The sequence below is a fragment of the Neurospora hispaniola genome, assembly GCF_033458365.1.
Source record: "Neurospora hispaniola strain FGSC 10403 chromosome Unknown B0T23scaffold_1, whole genome shotgun sequence".
NCBI lineage: Eukaryota > Fungi > Ascomycota > Sordariomycetes > Sordariales > Sordariaceae > Neurospora > Neurospora hispaniola.
Window position 1 is genome coordinate 2,081,379 of NW_026944406.1, and position 16,344 is coordinate 2,097,722.

Below are 16,344 nucleotides of genomic sequence, written 5' to 3' on the forward strand. Positions count from 1 at the left end.
TTTTTTTTTTTTTTTTTTTTATTTTTTTTTTTTTTTTTTTTGAATTGAAGAGCATGATGAAAATTCTAGTAGATAAAATAGGATATGAGGGTTACATACATCAATGACAAAGCACCACATACACATTTTCCGCTTTACGAGCTACACGTCAGGAGACTCTCCCGTGGATGTGATTCAAAACCGATTTGATGTCTATGGACTGATGAGATGTGTGGTGCGCCCAAACGCCTTTCTCTTGCTCTATATTGTCAATGCCGTGCATGCATACTGTATGTGACCCTTTCCAACCCAGTGTATCCGTTTCATAAGTATATAATGCCTTGTCCAGAAATGCTTGCCATCATACTTGTAACCCTCGCCCAAAGCCTTCTCACCTCGCGGCGCCAAAGTCCAACTTTCTAGCGACCTTGGAGCCGCGCACATCATCATCCTCCACCATACCATTCCGTCTCTTCAAATCCGCCGCCAACTTCTCCTCGGCCCCTGCCGTCTTCTTCGGCAAGTCATGCTTAGGCGTCGGCTTGGGATCTGCCTTCCACCACCTATGCTCCAGCATCTCCCTCGCCGTGATACGCCTCCTTGGATCCAAAACCAGCGTCTTGGTCAACAGATCCACGCCATCGGATCCGACCGCGCCAAACCGACCCATGTACTTGTCCTTACCCGCCACGGGCACCACGTCGCTGGGAACCGTGTACTCCTTCAGCTGCGTAACACCAGGCCAGTTCTCCTCCGTCGGCGTGCCGATTTCCCTGCAGATCAAGGCGATCTGTTCAACCTCCGAGTTACCAGGCAGGTAAGGGGCGCGAATGATGAGTTCGGCAAACACCAGACCCACCGACCAGATGTCCACGGCACCCGAATAGTGGCGGGCGCCGAACAGCAGCTCGGGAGGACGGTACCATCTGGTGATCACGTTCGCCGTCATTCGCACGCCGGGGTCGGCAAAGCTCCGTGCTAGACCAAAATCCGCCAGTTTGACTTCGCCGTCGGCGGCGATCAGCAAGTTGTTGGGCTTGATATCGCGGTGCAGCACGTAATTGTCGTGACACCACCAGATGGCGCGAGTCAGCATGCCCATCCAGGCTTTGATGTCAGCGGCGCCGTAGCGGACGTGGTCGACGTCGCGGATGAGCATCTCTAGGTCGCCGAGGGGAAGGTATTCAAGGACGAGGTTGAGGTTCTGGTCCTTGGATGAAAAGACGGAATGTAAGATGATGATGTTGGCGTGGCCCCGAAGCTTTTGCAGGTACTTCATTTCGCGGATGGCGTCGGGCGCGATGCCATCTTGGTATTCTTTTTGGACTTTGATCTTTTTGATGGCGACTTGTGTTGAGGAGTCGAGACGGGAGTGGCCGAGGTAGACGTTGGCGTAGGTACCTTCACCGAGTTTCTTACCTGTTGCGCACGATGATAGGTGTTAGTTCGATAAACTCCCACTGGAAGAGTTGGTATGACCGAGTACAACGCACCCTTAATGTATTTGTTCTTCTCGTCTTCGTTCATCTGTTCCATCAGATCCAAAGTCGGGCGGGCTAAGGCGGCGATCTGCTGGCCCCGGGCCGACCGTGGAAGTCCCCCGCTTGGGGTGCCGCCGCTGGATGGCGGAAGGGATTTCGGTGGCTGGAGCGCATCGGTCGGACGCGCAACAAGAGGGGAGTTCGCCATCTTGCTGGTTCTCGCGGGTGCTGCAACCCTCGGGCGGACGGTGTAAGGTGATAATGCCAAAACAGTCGATTACTTAGTCCAGAGATCGCGGGGAAAAGACGGCCTCGATGGGAGGAGAAGGTCGGGCGTCAACGGCAGATCAACGACCGGTGGCTGTTCAGTTGTTGTTTTATTGTTGGTGATGGTGTTGGGCAGCTTCGTAGAGGCAGCCTTGCATAGACGGAGTTAAGATAAGGACGGAGGATAAGGGAAGAGAGAGTGGGATTGAGCTTTGGCAGATGGATGGATTTCGGTGGAAGGGCCCTGTCAAGCAGTGCCGGAGGATCCCCGTGTCTCTTGTGGGTCCACTGGTGCCCGCTGGTGTTTTGAGACAGCGATTTCCATATTTGTTTCTCGTCCCGACATATACAAAAAGACATCTTTCTTTGATGGGAGAAGGATTCAAAACATCCGTAGTGTTTCTTCACACATCAACTTGGATATCTTATCATGAATGATATGCATATCACCATCAAGGGAACCTCTGCCGCGGTGCCGTGCGATGCCCTGCCCAGCCCGCCGATGACACCGTCACACCGTCAAACTCGTTTAGGTAAGCACTAACAAGCAAAGACCCCTGTAGCCGTAAGGATAGACCAACAAGAGACACGCTAAACCCCGAAGTCTCAGTGCTCCACAGGGATGGGCAGGCGCCCGGACCCTGACGTCACTGCTCACCCAACCAAAGTGGCAGTGTGAAGGCTTCTTCCTCCTCGTGGACAGGCGTCGACATCAGTCCGCGCGCGCCGAGTACAAGCCGGAGATCATCCGTAGGTTGGGCTAGGATTACAGAAAAAAAAATGAACAATGATGAAAACGAAACCCATGCCATGGCAGAGACAAGGAAGTAATCCACGAGAGTAAGCATCATAGCGTGTCTAGATTACCATAGACTCCAGAACATAACTCCAGGATAGCCCTTTAAGGTCCCCCTTGTGCGCAGTCCGTCTCGTCTCGTCCTACTTACTCCCCTTTTGACTTTCTTTTCCTTGTGTCATACCGGAACTTCTCGTAGTTTGTTGCTAACTTCCACTCGACCTTGGACACGCAATCAACAAAGCGTGGTACATAGCTACCTACCTAGCACCCAAACAGTTGATTGTGACCGAACTTTCCAACATTCTTCAAGCTTCCGTTGTCAGCATCTCAACCCTTGGGTATTCTTTTTTACTACGACTACAATTTTCCGTCTCTTACGACCATATACTTCGTAACGACGGGACGTGCTTCGTCCAAACTCCTACACGCCCGTTCCTTGTTCCTGCATCTCTGCTCGCGCATCTAGTGTACTAGCGAAGCTGTGGGCGCACAGAACCCGTGTTACATCATATTCTGCTTGTACACTACACGAACCACCTAGACAACAGACAGAATAACAAACCCTGTTAAAATGTTGCGAGGGATACTATCATATTGGGTAAACCTTCACCTTCCCCCCCCATCCATCCATCCATCCATCCATCCATCCTTTCCTTCTTCCCATTCTCATTCCCATCCCCCCAAGCTATGCTAACACAATGCCCCTTTTCCAGATTTTCCCAATAATCTCCGGCGTAGTCTGGCTCGGCACCCTCCTCGGCCTGCTCATCTACTGGTGCACCGACGAACACCGGCGTCATTATTCCTCCATGGATTCGCGGCAAACCATAGCCTACATCTCCGACGTTGGCGCCTCCACCTTGAAGCCCCTCTTCATCGCCGGCTGTTCCGTGACCACCGTCTTCCTGGACCTCTCTTTCGGCGCCGACCGCTGGCTCCGCCACAAGGGCCGCTTGGTGCCCAACACCACCGTGACGGAAAAGGTCCTTTCGGGCATCACCATTGTGTTTGCCATCATCGGCACCTGCGGCCTGATCCTGTTGAGCATCTTTGACACGGCGCGACACCCCCGGCTGCACGATATTTTCTTGCTGCTGTTCATTGCCGGGTACGTCATCAGTGCCATCTTCATCTGCTGGGAGTACCAGCGCCTGGGCATGCGGTATCGCGAGCACCGCGTTTTGCGCATCTCGTTCTGGGTCAAGCTTGCGTTTGTCGTTGTCGAGATCATCCTGGCCGTCGCGTTTGCCAGTTGTAGTTACACTGCGCACTATAACCCGGCCGCGGTGTTGGAGTGGACCATCGCTTTCATCTTTTCTTTCTACATCTTTTCCTTCTGGATCGACTTGTATCCCGCGGTCAGGACAAAGGGGACCGGTGGGTACAGGGGAAACAAGGGCATGAACGAGCATATGGAACACAGTAGGGAGGAGCAGGGGATTGCGGGGAGTGATAGGACGTTGATGGGAGAGGGATATGCGGCTGCTCATGGTCATGACCAAAGGAACAGCTACTACAGCGGTAACGGGTACAGTGGTAGCAGGCCGGGGACGGCGCCGAATCAGCAGAGCGGGTTGAGGGGGATGGCGCTCCCTAATGATTTTTAGGACAAGAGGCTAGGATGATGCGATGACTGTATTTCTTTGGAGGGAAGAACAAGAAATGGCCATCAAAGGAGATAAAGGAGGATATTGAGTAATGCTGGAGAGTGCTGGGATACCACATGGTTTCGATATCACGATGAGCAAGCAAGGAGCGGGAATCCGTCCCGTCTTGATCGATGACGGCAACCCTCAATGACTTATGAGGCGTTAAGGAATTGGCAACTTTTGGTTCTAGATCTTCACTTCTTTTTATATACTTTTGTTTTTGATTATTATTGCAGTAATACAGACGTTACGAGTTACCATAAAGCTTAAAGCAAAAGCCAGTATACAGTTCAGGCCACAGCAAGTCCGTGTATTACATTGTTAAAAATGGCTATAACCCATTAATGATGCCCTACCCTATCCTTCCTAGCCATGTTCAATCACAATATCTATCCCAGCCAACTTCCCAAAAACACACAGATAATGCTATCACTGTCATCTCATCGTTCCAGGTATATGGCTATACCTCCTCATCATCTTTCCCGAACCCAAATTTACGCACGCTCCCTAGTCGGATATCCAGTCCCCTCCCTCGCCGGAGCCCGTATAATCTCCACCTCCCGACTCAACAGCTTCCTCAGCGCCGGCGTGACGATCTTTTCTAATATCTCTTTGTCTTCTTCCGCCGTAGCCGTAGTCTTGCCCTTGTTATCCTTGGTCGTAGCTGCTGACGGGGAAGACGCTGTCCTAGGCCCTGATTGAGGCCGAGGCGGCAACGGAGGACTGGATGATTTTGAACCCTCCGCGTCTGCCAGAACGGCTGATACCGATGAGGACGAGGCTGTTGATAACGGCCTTCTGGGGCCGGGAAAGTGATCTTTCCTGTCGATGGCTTCAACTAGGCGGCGGAAGCGCTGGAAGAGGGCTTCGGCGCGGATGAGGGTGGATTCTAGGTCTATTGTGGTGGACAGTTCGTTCACTATGTGTGTGGGGCATCATAATTAGCATACAGTACATAGTTTGGCTAGTGATGATAATGACGAGGAGGGAGATAGGGGAGATGTTCAAACTTACCATACTTCAACACCTCATCAAAGTGTTTCAAATGCGTCATGATCACATCGCGATGTCTCTCCAGAATCGCCAGCGCAATGAACAAGTGGAACCCGCTGCTCAGGTAATCCGTCCACAATGCCTCCCACAGGCGCAAAACATCTGCCCACTCGAACTCACGCTTGTACCACACCAGCAGCATGCGGAAGAAGAAAAAGAAGTTCGTGCTGTCGGCCGACTCGAGATGGGCGTACAGTTTTGGATCCATGAAACGGACCAGGTTGTCCAGCGCCAGGAGCTGTGCCCGCATACCGGACTGGTCGCGAAGGAAGTTGCGCTCCATCCGGTCCATGAAGTGCTGGAACGCCCAGAAGGCGAGGGCATCGTCTTGCAGGACGGCGTAGATGGGGGCGAGCAGGTCGGACATGCCTTGGACGTAGCCCAGACCTTTGTTGTACTCATTGTAGGTCAAAAGCATGTCCTTCAGCTGCTCCATGTGGACGTTGGTTCCTGTGGAGGCAAAGGGGGAGTCGGGGTCGGGGTGGGGGATGTCTTCGCCGGCGAATATTGGGACGTTTCGGTCTGTTCGATGAACATCCTTCTCTGTAAGTAATACTGTGTTAGGAATCTCTGATGTATAAATATAAAAAAAAGACAATAAAAGCTGATGTGTTGGAAAGGAAGCCTTACCGATCCTGTTTCGCTGCTCTCTCCACCACTCACCCTCTTCGCCCTCACCACCCAAATCAACCTGCCGCTCCCACCAGGCGCCCTTGAGCTTGATGTAAGCGTCTCTTAACGATGCCGCTTGTGCCTTGCGCTCGTCTGCCGTGCTGTACCAATCATACACCCCAAGCAAGAACAGCCACGCCTCCTTCCTGACCCCATCCTCAGGATCAAGGCCGCCATGGAAGATCCTTTCTTTCACTTCGTCAACGGTAATACTCAACCTCCCCGTCTCCTCGTCAAAGAAGCCATTCCACTCCTTTAGCGTCAGAACCCTCCTCCTCTCCTCCAGACTCAAGCTATTCGCCCCATCCACTAGCTCAAACTCGCCCACATCCGTATCCTCCAGCTCCATGACATCCCGCGCCGTCCATATCCGCCTATTCCTGTCCCTATCGCTCTGCTCCGCTATACCCATCGCCCACCTTGCCAGGTAAATCCTCGCGCTGTCGAACTCGTCCTGCAACGTCTGCACCTCCGGGTTCCTCAGCAGCCTTCTCATTTGCGGCGGCACACGCGGGTTGTCCAAAACATCGTTGGCCGCTTGGCGGGTAAACGTGGTCACCTTGCTGAACTTCTCCATCAGATTCCAGCCCGCTTCCTTGATCAGCTTGACGAACGGGTCCATGCCGGCGTCCTGGTCCTTAGCATTGGCGCCGCCTGGCCCTCCACGCGAAGATCCCGCCTGTGCCGCCGTATTTGTTGTAGGCTTCCCCCCAAATGCAACACTATCCTCCTTTGACGGCTCGACTAGGTACATATTCGGCTCGGCCCCGCTCCGCTCAATCTGCACGTACCGCCTCAGCCACCGGAGCACTTCATCGCCGCCCCAGAACATCTGACCCGCTTCGCCGAAGGGGTCGAAAGTGTCGGCCGTCCGCTTCTTCTTCTGCAAAATGGTACTCTGGCACTCGCTGTCATGGAAAAAAAGGGCCGGGAAACTGTCGCCACCTCGGCTGTTGATAATGATGCTGCCCCACCACCATCCCACGCTCGGTGGGCGGATCAGCAGGCTGTAGATGGCGCTGACGGGGATGGCGAAGGCATAGGGCCCGACGGAGCCGCGGTGCGTAGTGACGGTTGGCGGAGGAGGGACGAGGTAGGATTGCTTGGGTGGCGAGTCGCCGTCGCAGAGGTCGACTTTCACGTAGAGGTTGGCTGCTTCGCCAAGTTGAGACTCGGGGACCCAGGCGAGGAGGAGGTCCGAGGATGCCGGGGTGTTGCTCGGATCCCGCGAGGAGGAGGAGGCGGGGCGGTCATCGCGGTGTTGGTTTCTTTGTTGGAGAAGCGCGATATAGCCGGGGATGTTATCTTTTGCGGATGGCGTTGGGTGGATGTAGACCTGGGATTCGGTTAGCATTGCGGCGATAGAATAAAGGATACCGACCATTCATGCCTTGCTTTTGGTGTATAGGAGTTTCACCCTCTCCCCATAGAGGTGTGAGTGATGGTGTTATAATCGCCTTCCTCGTCGTCGCTCATGGCATAGTAGCTCCCGGTGGGTGATGAAGGCTGTGGTCTCGAAGTCGGTGCTGGAATCGGGTGCGTTAGTAATACTGTTGCTGGCGCGGCTGTTGCAATGCTTCCTGTTGTCGTTGTGGTTGTACCTGCTGATGTTGATGTTGATGTTGAACTGTCCGTAACGGGTGGGGTTATACTCGACGTCATCTTCTTGATCTGTGTCATGCTGTAGGACTAACAATTGAAAACAGCCATCGACTATACACTGTGCTACAGAAAGTGAGCAGCGGCCTTTCAATAGCCGTCTTGTCGCAGAGAATTGAATGGGATTAGCCGTTCGGAAAGTATATAATCGTGCGCCACTCTTGAAATCAAGTTATTTGTGCAAGGCAAGAAGTGGCAGGTGATGGCAGGGACGGATGTGGTTGGTGTAAGGACTGGAAGTTCCCTAGTAACCGACGAAACGAACGTTGGTGTCACAAGCTTTAATGATCACACGCCCGCTCAGTCTCCCGAATCGACGTAGGTATTTAAACTCTTTCTTCATCAATTGCCAAAGCGCAATGCCCCGCGCTGAGCTGTTATGCGACCGAAGTCCTGCTGCATGTTAGCGCAGCCCGCCGTCGAACACGCTATCGTGAATTCTATGTAGGTAGGTACTACTTGTGTTGTCGTAAGTCAACGAGACGGTCGTCACAGGCCTCGTCACCCTATCAGATATTTACTGGGCAGTAGTACTTCTAGCGCAGTCCAGACAAAAACCGCCACGACAGGGGGTCCCTGAATCCACGACGACCCGGCGACACCTCCACCCCTGCTCCTTTCACCCCCCACTACCACCATGTTCAATGCCTACGTAGTGTACCACCCAGTCTAGTTACTATTACGCGGCCTTTTGCCTCTTGAATATTTAATTGCTTCTTGGAAATATAGTAGGCGCGCGAAATATTCCGGCAGCAAAACCACCAAGCCGGACCCTCCTTCCGAACATACGCGGCTTGTATGCAGTCTTGCATGTGCGTATAAGCATAGTGTGCTTCACTTACACATCAAAACCAAAATGATCTCTCACAAGACGCGCTCTACGCTGGGAGGGTGGGCTCTTCTAGTTGCCACTCGCATCCTTCAGTATCCGCGGTGCCAGATACTCTTTCGCCTTGCTCCAAGCCTTCATATCGTTGGCCGAGATGCCCTGGCCGTCCAACGTCTGCAAACCGGCATACACGGCTTCAAAGAATTCGCACGCAATCTCCAAGTCTTCGCTAAATGCCATAGAGTAAGGCACGAACGCATCGGGGAACGTTGCCAGCCTCTCGGCCTTCTCTTTCTCACTGTTCCAGTTGATCGTCTCGTCAAAGTACGTCTTGACGGCAATTCCGAGAGCGACATCGGGGTTGAAGAGGAAGGGAAGCCTAAATGTCCAAGTCAGCAATTATCATCCAAGATTCGAGAGTAGCAGCACGTGTGAATAGAGGGTCCAACTTACTGGTGGCTGAGCTCCCAGCTATCATCCCTCTTCCTTTGTCCCTGACCGTAGAGGAAAAGAGAAGCCAAAATGGCCTCCATCAAAGCGCGTTCAGCACTCCTAACCTCGCCAGCCAACGAGTGGAACGTCAACAGATTCTTACTCAAAGGACCAGTGTATCCATTAGCTTGGTGTCGCAGCTTAAGCAGTGTCGCACAGCGGCTGATCAGCATCAGACTAGACTTGTCATCGTCATCGCCGTGCATAGGGAGACTCAGAGGTTCCACAACCTTGAGACTGCCGTTGAGAAGTCCAAATCTGACCATCTCCATAGCCACAAGCACCGATTCGTAGAGATAGGGAACCGTAGGAAACTTCTTCACCACTGGCTCCAGCGTGACCATGGCGCGGTCCAAAGCCTTGCCCCAATTAGTCAAGTTGTGCTGGTCGTCGATATAGCCGCGGACATGGAGGTACCTCCATAAACAAATCGACTTGATGATACTCGCCGATTCAACATTCCTCGCCTTGTTCCTTTGCTCCGCGAAAGTAAGCTTGACAAAATCGGGCTTTGTCAAAGCATGCACTTCGGAAAAGATCGATCCATGCTCGAAGCCGGGGAAATGCTGCTTAATATCCGCCTCCTTGATAACTGCCCACGTGGCCATCTGTACTCCGTAGTTGGTCTTGGTCCTAGCTTCATGACGATGGTCGAGCACAGTAGCGGAGTAGTTATCATCATACCAAACCTTCGCCTTGATATCCTTGTACACAATTCCACGGTGCAACCGAGCAAGCACCAAGCTAAGCGCAGTCTCCTCGAGAGGGACGAGTTGGCTCGAGACAAGCTTCTTGTATTCCTCGGTAGCGGAACCGTCCAGAGTCGGCACAACGTATACTTGACTGTGCGTAATCCAGCTCAAGAGGCGAGGCCCGATCAGGCCAGTATTGAGATAGTGGAACATCTCCCAGGGAATTTGGAGGCCTAAATACTCGTGGTTGTCGTTTGTCAGGTGGTCCGCGTCATGAACCTTGACTTCGCCGCTCTCCGCAATATAAACAAAGTGCTTGACAGCCATCCATGCCTTGCGGTACTTGTCCAGCCAGGTAGCATCCTGGTTCTTGATCAAATCGTGAAAAGTAGTGCTGACCATTGTGACCGACTTGTCGGCTGTCCGGAGCATGTTGATGGCATCCACTATGTTGTAAGGCTGGCTCTTGACGAGGGTAGAATCCGTGAGCGGAGGAAACGGAGGAAGGAAGGGAGTGCCGGTCATGAGGAAGGCGTCAATGAAGTGTGGCTCGCTGACGTTGAGCACCTTCATTACGTTCTTTTTGGAGATGGCCGCGCAGGTGTTGCTGGTCCAGTCGATCGAGCGGATGACGCAGTCTTGAATAGGGTAGAGCATCAACTCCAACGGGCCCATGATGCCGCCGCATTGATCAGAGTCGATCATGTCCAGGTATGCGATCTGCGCAGCAGCATTGTAAGGCGCGACCAGAAAGTGAAGTTTTCGCAGCCTCAGCTCCTCTTGGAGCATGGGATATAAAGCCTGGATGTTGTAGAGACCTTGACCCGTAAGCTATTGTCGAACCGTACAAGCCAAGGTATAGACGACTTACTCGCACACTCGCCAAAAGCGGCCACAGCTGCCTCGGCTTGCCCTTCGCTGTAGAGCTTCCACGCAACACCGGTTTGTTTCTGGATTTCCCGGCCAAGCTTCGTGGTGACCTCGTCCTGTCCGACCATAGGTTGGCCATCGAAAATGAAAAAGGGGGTTGTGCGGTTCTTGAGCCAGTTGTCCAATTCAACTTGTATGCGCGCCTGAATGCCGGTGAGGCCTCCGAGAGCGGTCAGTAGCGGTTCGTTATAGTTTTCCGCTTGTTCGAGGAGCTGTCGGAGAAAGTATGACGCGTCGACGGCGATGGCGCATTCCTGCAGCTCGGATACGTTGTAGGATCTACTCGGTAGGCGGTTAGCGAGCGACTCTGAAGGTTCAATGATCAGCACTGGGAGCCAAGGTCAACTTACACTTCCTGGCCCTTGAACCAGGGATCTTCAAAGTTGGCTGGCATGTTGTTAGTATTGGAAGAGACGAAGCAAGCGGCAGCGCGAGCGAGTGGTGGGCTGTAGGTGGGTAGAAGGTGATGGCAAGGGCGGCGAGCGGTGTCTAGCTGGGTCAGGCGGTCCTGGTTCGTGCGGCCTCGAGGTGGAAGGGCGAGAAATGGTTCGGTGGAAAGCGGATAAGTGAGGTGAAATGTAGCTCAAGTTCCGTCCTGAAGGATTGCCAGCAAGATAGTGAAGTGGCAGCACGAAGTCAAAGTATCGGGTGCGAGGAACCTCGAGGGACAAATGTCTGGCGTTGCTTCCACTTTGGATTCGGGCCCGCAATTGGCTAAGCTGTTCGTGGCAGCGGGGAGGTGGACCCCAGCATCTACACTATTTACAGGCGGAGAAAGCATCGACCCTGTAGGGACAAGCAGAGTCGGCACTTCTACCTGGTGTCGCGGGCAGGCAGTCCCAGGGGTACCTCTGCTTGTTGGCAGCGGCAGGTGGTAGAGGTAGGTACCCGTCGCATGTGTCGTGGTGGTCGAGCATGGTTCCGTTCCTTGCTTAGAGCTGGAGGTAGGTACCTCTACGTTTCGTGACCGAAATCTACCATTCCATTCCTTCCATAGCGCGCCAGGGGGGTTTTGGAAAATGATCACCTGTATGATTTTACACTTGTGAGATATGATAATTGTAAAATGATCCTACGATGATATTGGGTGTAAAATATAAGGATTCTATAATTCCACTTATACTATATAGATCAATTTTAAATAAATTATTTATTAAGCCCAAATATTTTTAAAATTAATAATTTTATCTAAATGAGTATTTGCTAATTATATTTAACTTAATGTAAAAAGATGATCTTCCTATCTTAATTATCTTATCTTCCATAATAATTTTGAAATGGGGATTTATCTTTTTACTACTTATTGAATTTAATCAAAAAATCGAATAAAGATATATTTATTTATAACAAATAGGATTATTTTTCTATTAAATTTAAATTTGTATATAATTATCTTCGAAGAATATAACTATTTTGTACTAAATAATAAGTAGAAAAAAAGAAAAAGATATTTAGATACTATAAAACCCTAATAGTAGAGATTTATAATACTTCGTATTTTCTACTTTATTTTTTACAGTTAAGTTTTTTTTTTTTATATAAGACTTTAACTATTTGAAACTTTTCAAATAGAAAAAACTTGCCCTCAACTAAAATCGAACTAAAGATCTTGGAAAAGGTAGTAAGAATAAAAACCATTAAGCCACTAGGCTAAATAATTAAAAAAACATTTGAATTTCTTTACTTATATAAGTAAGTAGAAGCAAAATAATAACTGTAAAATTATCTACTAGTAATATAAAAATATAAAAACTATTTAAAATATTTAAAGTTAATTTATTAAGTAGGGTAAAGTTAGATTATAACTGTAAAATTACCTACTAAATATTTAAAAATAAGAAATTATTCAAAATATTCCAAATTAAAAATAATCCTCAATAATAAAATATCTTATACTTTGGCTAAAACAATTGTTCTTTCCAAAATGAACTTCTTAGTAAAAGATTAACTTAATATAGAAATTAGACTTTGAAAGTTAAAAATTTTTTATACTTAGGAAATAGAATTTATACTAAATTCACCTATAGTATATAAGACTAATTATGAAAAAAACCATAGTAGGAATGATTTTTACAATTATATTATTTTATAAAGAAAACCGCTACTATAAATATAATAATTTCGTTTTTAAGAAGATACTGAGCATTATTTTACAATAAGAAAATAAACCCTCTACGGGAAAACAATCCAATTACATCGAATTGATCCCGCGGATCATTTTTACAGATACCGTGTGCGCGCTATGGTTTCACTGGCCGCATTGCCCGCCCCCCCCCCTCGACTTCGAGGTAGAAGGGAAAAGGACAGAGCATTGAAGGGAACATTGAAATCTGATGATGGAAGAATTGCAGGACTCACCAGGCATCTTGGAAATGTTCCTTCTGGACGCCAATGAGGGATCCCACAATTGGTGAGATTCAAACAATTGAAGTGGTGAGCTGGAGGCTAGGTATGTACTATGCAGTATAGGCGGCACGGGACAGGGTTTGGTGGAGCTTGTCCTCGGGCAGCTCGCAGTCGGAGCTTGCAAGGAAGCGCAGTGAGAAGTTGAGGGCCAAGATGGGCTAGAATTGGGGAATCATGGAGGGGAGAACTTGGGGCCGAAAACAAGTGGAAATGTACTGGCAGATCACCCAAAAGGGACGGATACTGTCAACGGTGATGGGGGGGGGGGGGGACTGACGGGAGGGGAGGAGGTATGCCGGTATGCCATAGGTAGCCCGAGTGCGTGGAGGGTCAGTTCATAGGTACTTGGCAGCTTATCAGCCAGGGTTGGGGTTATACACCTTCGCAGGGGGAAAAAAGGTTAGCGCAGTGAATTTGCAAATCAGTGGGGCATAGGAGGGTGGCAAAGCTGATGGTCCGAGGTATTCCAATGTTACCCTTCTAGTAGTTTTTATAGTAAAGTACCTAAATTTAGTAAATAGGACATCTAGGAGCCGGGGGAAGCATTCTATTTCTCATTACTATTTTTTATTTTTTCTTGTACTATAGTAACTACCTTTCGAGGTATTGCTATTCCTAACCTTTTAAACCCTTTAATACTATTGCTACCCTCAATACTAAAAAAGACGGTATTACGGTACTTAATTAGGGATAAAAGGCTTTAATATTGTATTTTATATTAATATACCCGAATAAACTATACCGATATTATTAAAAAAATAGGGTTTACTATTTGGCAAATACAATTCGCCTGTACTAGGCCTTTTACCCCCTAAAAGCGTAAAAAAAAGAAAGAACTCTTTTTATTACTAATAAAAAAGGAACTTAAAGAGTAAATAAAAGAAAAGCGCTTTCGGAGGTTTATTTCTTAGTATAACCTTCCTCTCTATTTACCTCCCTATTTCTCTATTAGATTTAGAATTCTAAGGATAATACTTCACTCCTTAGGCTTTCAACGAAAACTAAAAGCTAAAAGAATAAGAAGGAATACTGCTAATAAAAGAGAAAGAGTTCAATAGTACTAAGAAATAAGAAGGCTTTGCCCTTGTTTAGAAGATTGGGAGGATATCCTTAATTCTAATAAGACTTGGGCAATTAATAATCCGATATAAAAATAATAGGTAACTTTAAATAAAAATAATAATTTAAATAACTTTATTCTTACTAAGAAAAAGCCCTATAACTGGATATTCTAGGGATTTTTTACTGGAAGGAGAAAAGAGTCTTATTTCTTTTGGGAAAAGGAGTTTAGCGGAATTATAGTTCAAAAGTATATCTTTTTCATCCTTCTAATAGTAGTAGTTTTTTACCGGGAATATTCCCTTATTTTCTAATATAATAATGCTCCTTTTTATTCTATAAAGGAAACTTAGAGAGTATTGGAGTTAATGGGAATCCCTAGGTTTAGTAAGAGGAGGTTTCTAGCTTACTCTCCGGATTTGGTACTAATTGAGAATGTTTAGTATTGGATGAAGTCACTTATTGAGGTTAAATATAATATTTAATCTCTCAACCTATTATAGTTTAGAGTAGTTGTTTAAGAAGCGTGGGATTTCGTTCCGGAAGAATTTTTACTAAAGTTAGTTTATTTAATGCCGGAAAGGATAGAAAAGATTATTGAGGCAAATAGAAATAGTATTAATTATTAGATAAAATAATAGATAAGAAGATAAGTTACAATAAATGCAGTTCTTTTTCATATTAATACCCTGGTCTATTGTACTGCCTTAGTGGCTTGGCTGGCGGCTTGGCTGTACCAAGCTAACCTTTTTTCCCCCTGCGGAGGTGTAACGGACGATGGAAAGAACGGTCTCGACGCCGTGGACCTTCCCTTGTACTGTGTAGATGACCGTGCCTCTGGGTTCGGTCGGTTCGTCCCACACTAGGCAGGATCCAGGTGAGAGATCTAGCAACTGAACAAAGTAGACGGATAAATAGGTGCCTTTGTAGGTAGAGGTACCTACGACTACCCATAATATGCAATATACGTCAATTGCAGTGAAGGAGCGGATGGAACTTGGCGTCCGGGTTCTTCGATCGCTGCCACAGGGGCAGTTGCCCGACCTCTCACCCATCCCAAAACTTTGAGTCACTTGAACCAAGAACGTCCCTCTCCTCGCCAAAGTTGGTTGAGGGACACATAAGGTGAATAACGAAAAGTGGTCAAGACATTCATCTTGCGCCAATCTTTTGTTCTTTACTACAGATCATGGCCGATAATGCGAAGCGGTCACCTCAGATTGAGGCTGGAGGACTTCGAACTTGGTCCCAGGAACCTTCATGTCAAAAAGCAGCACAGGCAGACGGGATCACCCGAATCCCAGAACTCTTGGACCGCTTGGGTGTTAATGCCGCAACAGGGATTTGTTCGACCGAGTTGGAGAAGTGTTAGCAAACCTTGCTTGCCATCATGATACGCTACAGCTCGGCCGCTCAACGCAAGATAGCCTAGGCGTTGTGACTGAGCACACCTCACATCGGCTTTCCTGTGGGCTTGCTTTAACGCAGAGGTACAGTAACGTGTCCTGGCAATAGGCACTCACAGTTTCAAATTCCTTGCAGAGGTTGCTGTTTCGGCGTGCTTTGCCCGGCTCGATGACCCTGCAGGGAGTAGGTGACTACGACAGTTGGCCGTTCCGGTCATGATGCTGGACAGGAGTACCTACCCGTCAGTTCAGTTCAATGCGCTGGGCGGCAGGAGTCATGGTAGTGGTAAACAAGGAAGTCATGCCCGGTGTCACTTTGATCATTGCATCAGCCATGACCGAGCGGGTAGCTCCGCCGATTCGATCTTCGACCCGTGCCGTAACGGCCGAGCGGTAAGTACGTCTAACCGTTCCATGCAAGACGCGGCGGACGGTACAGTACGTATCTCTACATAAACTGCAACGGAGGGGCCCGCAATCGCACCGGCCCGGGGCTCTTTCCGGTACTCGGTCACAGCTAAGTATTTCGGGTTGTTCGCGCATAGCGGTCGCCCTGATAGTGCACTAACAGCTCGCAGCCAGCCTTGAGAGGGAGCTGGCTCAAATCCATACTTTGCAATGCATTTATCCACCAAATAGAGGATGATGGCGTAGCAATGACACTCGTCTGCCAATCAGATGGCCATCGCATAGCACTAATTTCAACGGGGTAGCATCCGCCTGGCTGGAAGTTTCCAACAGTTGGCAACCTTGGTGGTTCCGCGGGTTTTAGCTCACCACTGGATGGCAACTTGTAATTATCACGGGCGCAATGGAAGCCTCACCCTGGTCTCAGGCTTTTGTTCTGGCGCGAACTAGTGAAAGCTCGTCACGCTTTCTGATTGTGCCTCAAGGGGGCAGACCTTGAAATAAATTGGAGCGACACGGGAAGAATCTGGACGAACATAATATGGAAGACAGGAGATGGGCGC

At 48.9% G+C, this 16,344-nt stretch overlaps 4 protein-coding genes across 4 annotated transcripts; 1 reads left to right on the forward strand and 3 right to left on the reverse strand.

Moving 5' to 3' along the window:
* Positions 1 to 162: 162 nt before the first annotated feature.
* B0T23DRAFT_10623 (kinase-like domain-containing protein) lies at positions 163 to 1,807 on the reverse strand. The gene is made up of 2 exons (XM_062831779.1): positions 1,473 to 1,807; positions 163 to 1,398 (listed from the first exon to the last, which is right to left on the reverse strand). The coding sequence occupies exons 1-2, from the start codon at positions 1,666 to 1,668 to the stop codon at positions 371 to 373; spliced, it is 1,224 nt and encodes a 407-aa protein (XP_062696817.1). The 5' UTR covers positions 1,669 to 1,807; the 3' UTR covers positions 163 to 370.
* Positions 1,808 to 3,009: 1,202 nt separating this feature from the next.
* Positions 3,010 to 4,442, forward strand: B0T23DRAFT_10675 (Frag1/DRAM/Sfk1 family-domain-containing protein). The gene is made up of 2 exons (XM_062831788.1): positions 3,010 to 3,124; positions 3,240 to 4,442. The coding sequence occupies exons 1-2, from the start codon at positions 3,098 to 3,100 to the stop codon at positions 4,131 to 4,133; spliced, it is 921 nt and encodes a 306-aa protein (XP_062696818.1). The 5' UTR covers positions 3,010 to 3,097; the 3' UTR covers positions 4,134 to 4,442.
* Positions 4,443 to 4,669: 227 nt separating this feature from the next.
* Positions 4,670 to 7,254, reverse strand: B0T23DRAFT_424689 (GTPase-activating protein GYP7; the record flags this gene model as incomplete). Its single annotated transcript, XM_062839866.1, has 3 exons — positions 4,670 to 5,094; positions 5,190 to 5,771; positions 5,892 to 7,254. The coding sequence occupies 3 exons, from the start codon at positions 7,252 to 7,254 to the stop codon at positions 4,670 to 4,672; spliced, it is 2,370 nt and encodes a 789-aa protein (XP_062696819.1).
* A 2,914-nt stretch (positions 7,255 to 10,168) lies between these two features.
* On the reverse strand, positions 10,169 to 11,034 carry B0T23DRAFT_10668 (uncharacterized protein). The gene is made up of 2 exons (XM_062831787.1): positions 10,853 to 11,034; positions 10,169 to 10,781 (listed from the first exon to the last, which is right to left on the reverse strand). The coding sequence occupies exons 1-2, from the start codon at positions 10,894 to 10,896 to the stop codon at positions 10,343 to 10,345; spliced, it is 483 nt and encodes a 160-aa protein (XP_062696820.1). The 5' UTR covers positions 10,897 to 11,034; the 3' UTR covers positions 10,169 to 10,342.
* Positions 11,035 to 16,344: the final 5,310 nt, after the last annotated feature.

Excerpts from the sequence above, each read along its gene's own strand:
- B0T23DRAFT_10623 (XM_062831779.1), bottom strand. The coding sequence starts at position 1,668 with ATGGCGAACTCCCCTCTTGTTGCGCGTCCGACCGATGCGCTCCAGCCA. Across the intron at positions 1,399-1,472 it reads GAAGAACAAATACATTAAGG|GTAAGAAACTCGGTGAAGGT; the intron begins GTGCGTTGTACT and ends CGTGCGCAACAG.
- B0T23DRAFT_10675 (XM_062831788.1), top strand. The coding sequence starts at position 3,098 with ATGTTGCGAGGGATACTATCATATTGG. Across the intron at positions 3,125-3,239 it reads GAGGGATACTATCATATTGG|ATTTTCCCAATAATCTCCGG; the intron begins GTAAACCTTCAC and ends CCCCTTTTCCAG.
- B0T23DRAFT_10668 (XM_062831787.1), bottom strand. The coding sequence starts at position 10,896 with ATGCCAGCCAACTTTGAAGATCCCTGGTTCAAGGGCCAGGAAGT. Across the intron at positions 10,782-10,852 it reads TGGTTCAAGGGCCAGGAAGT|ATCCTACAACGTATCCGAGC; the intron begins GTAAGTTGACCT and ends CCTACCGAGTAG.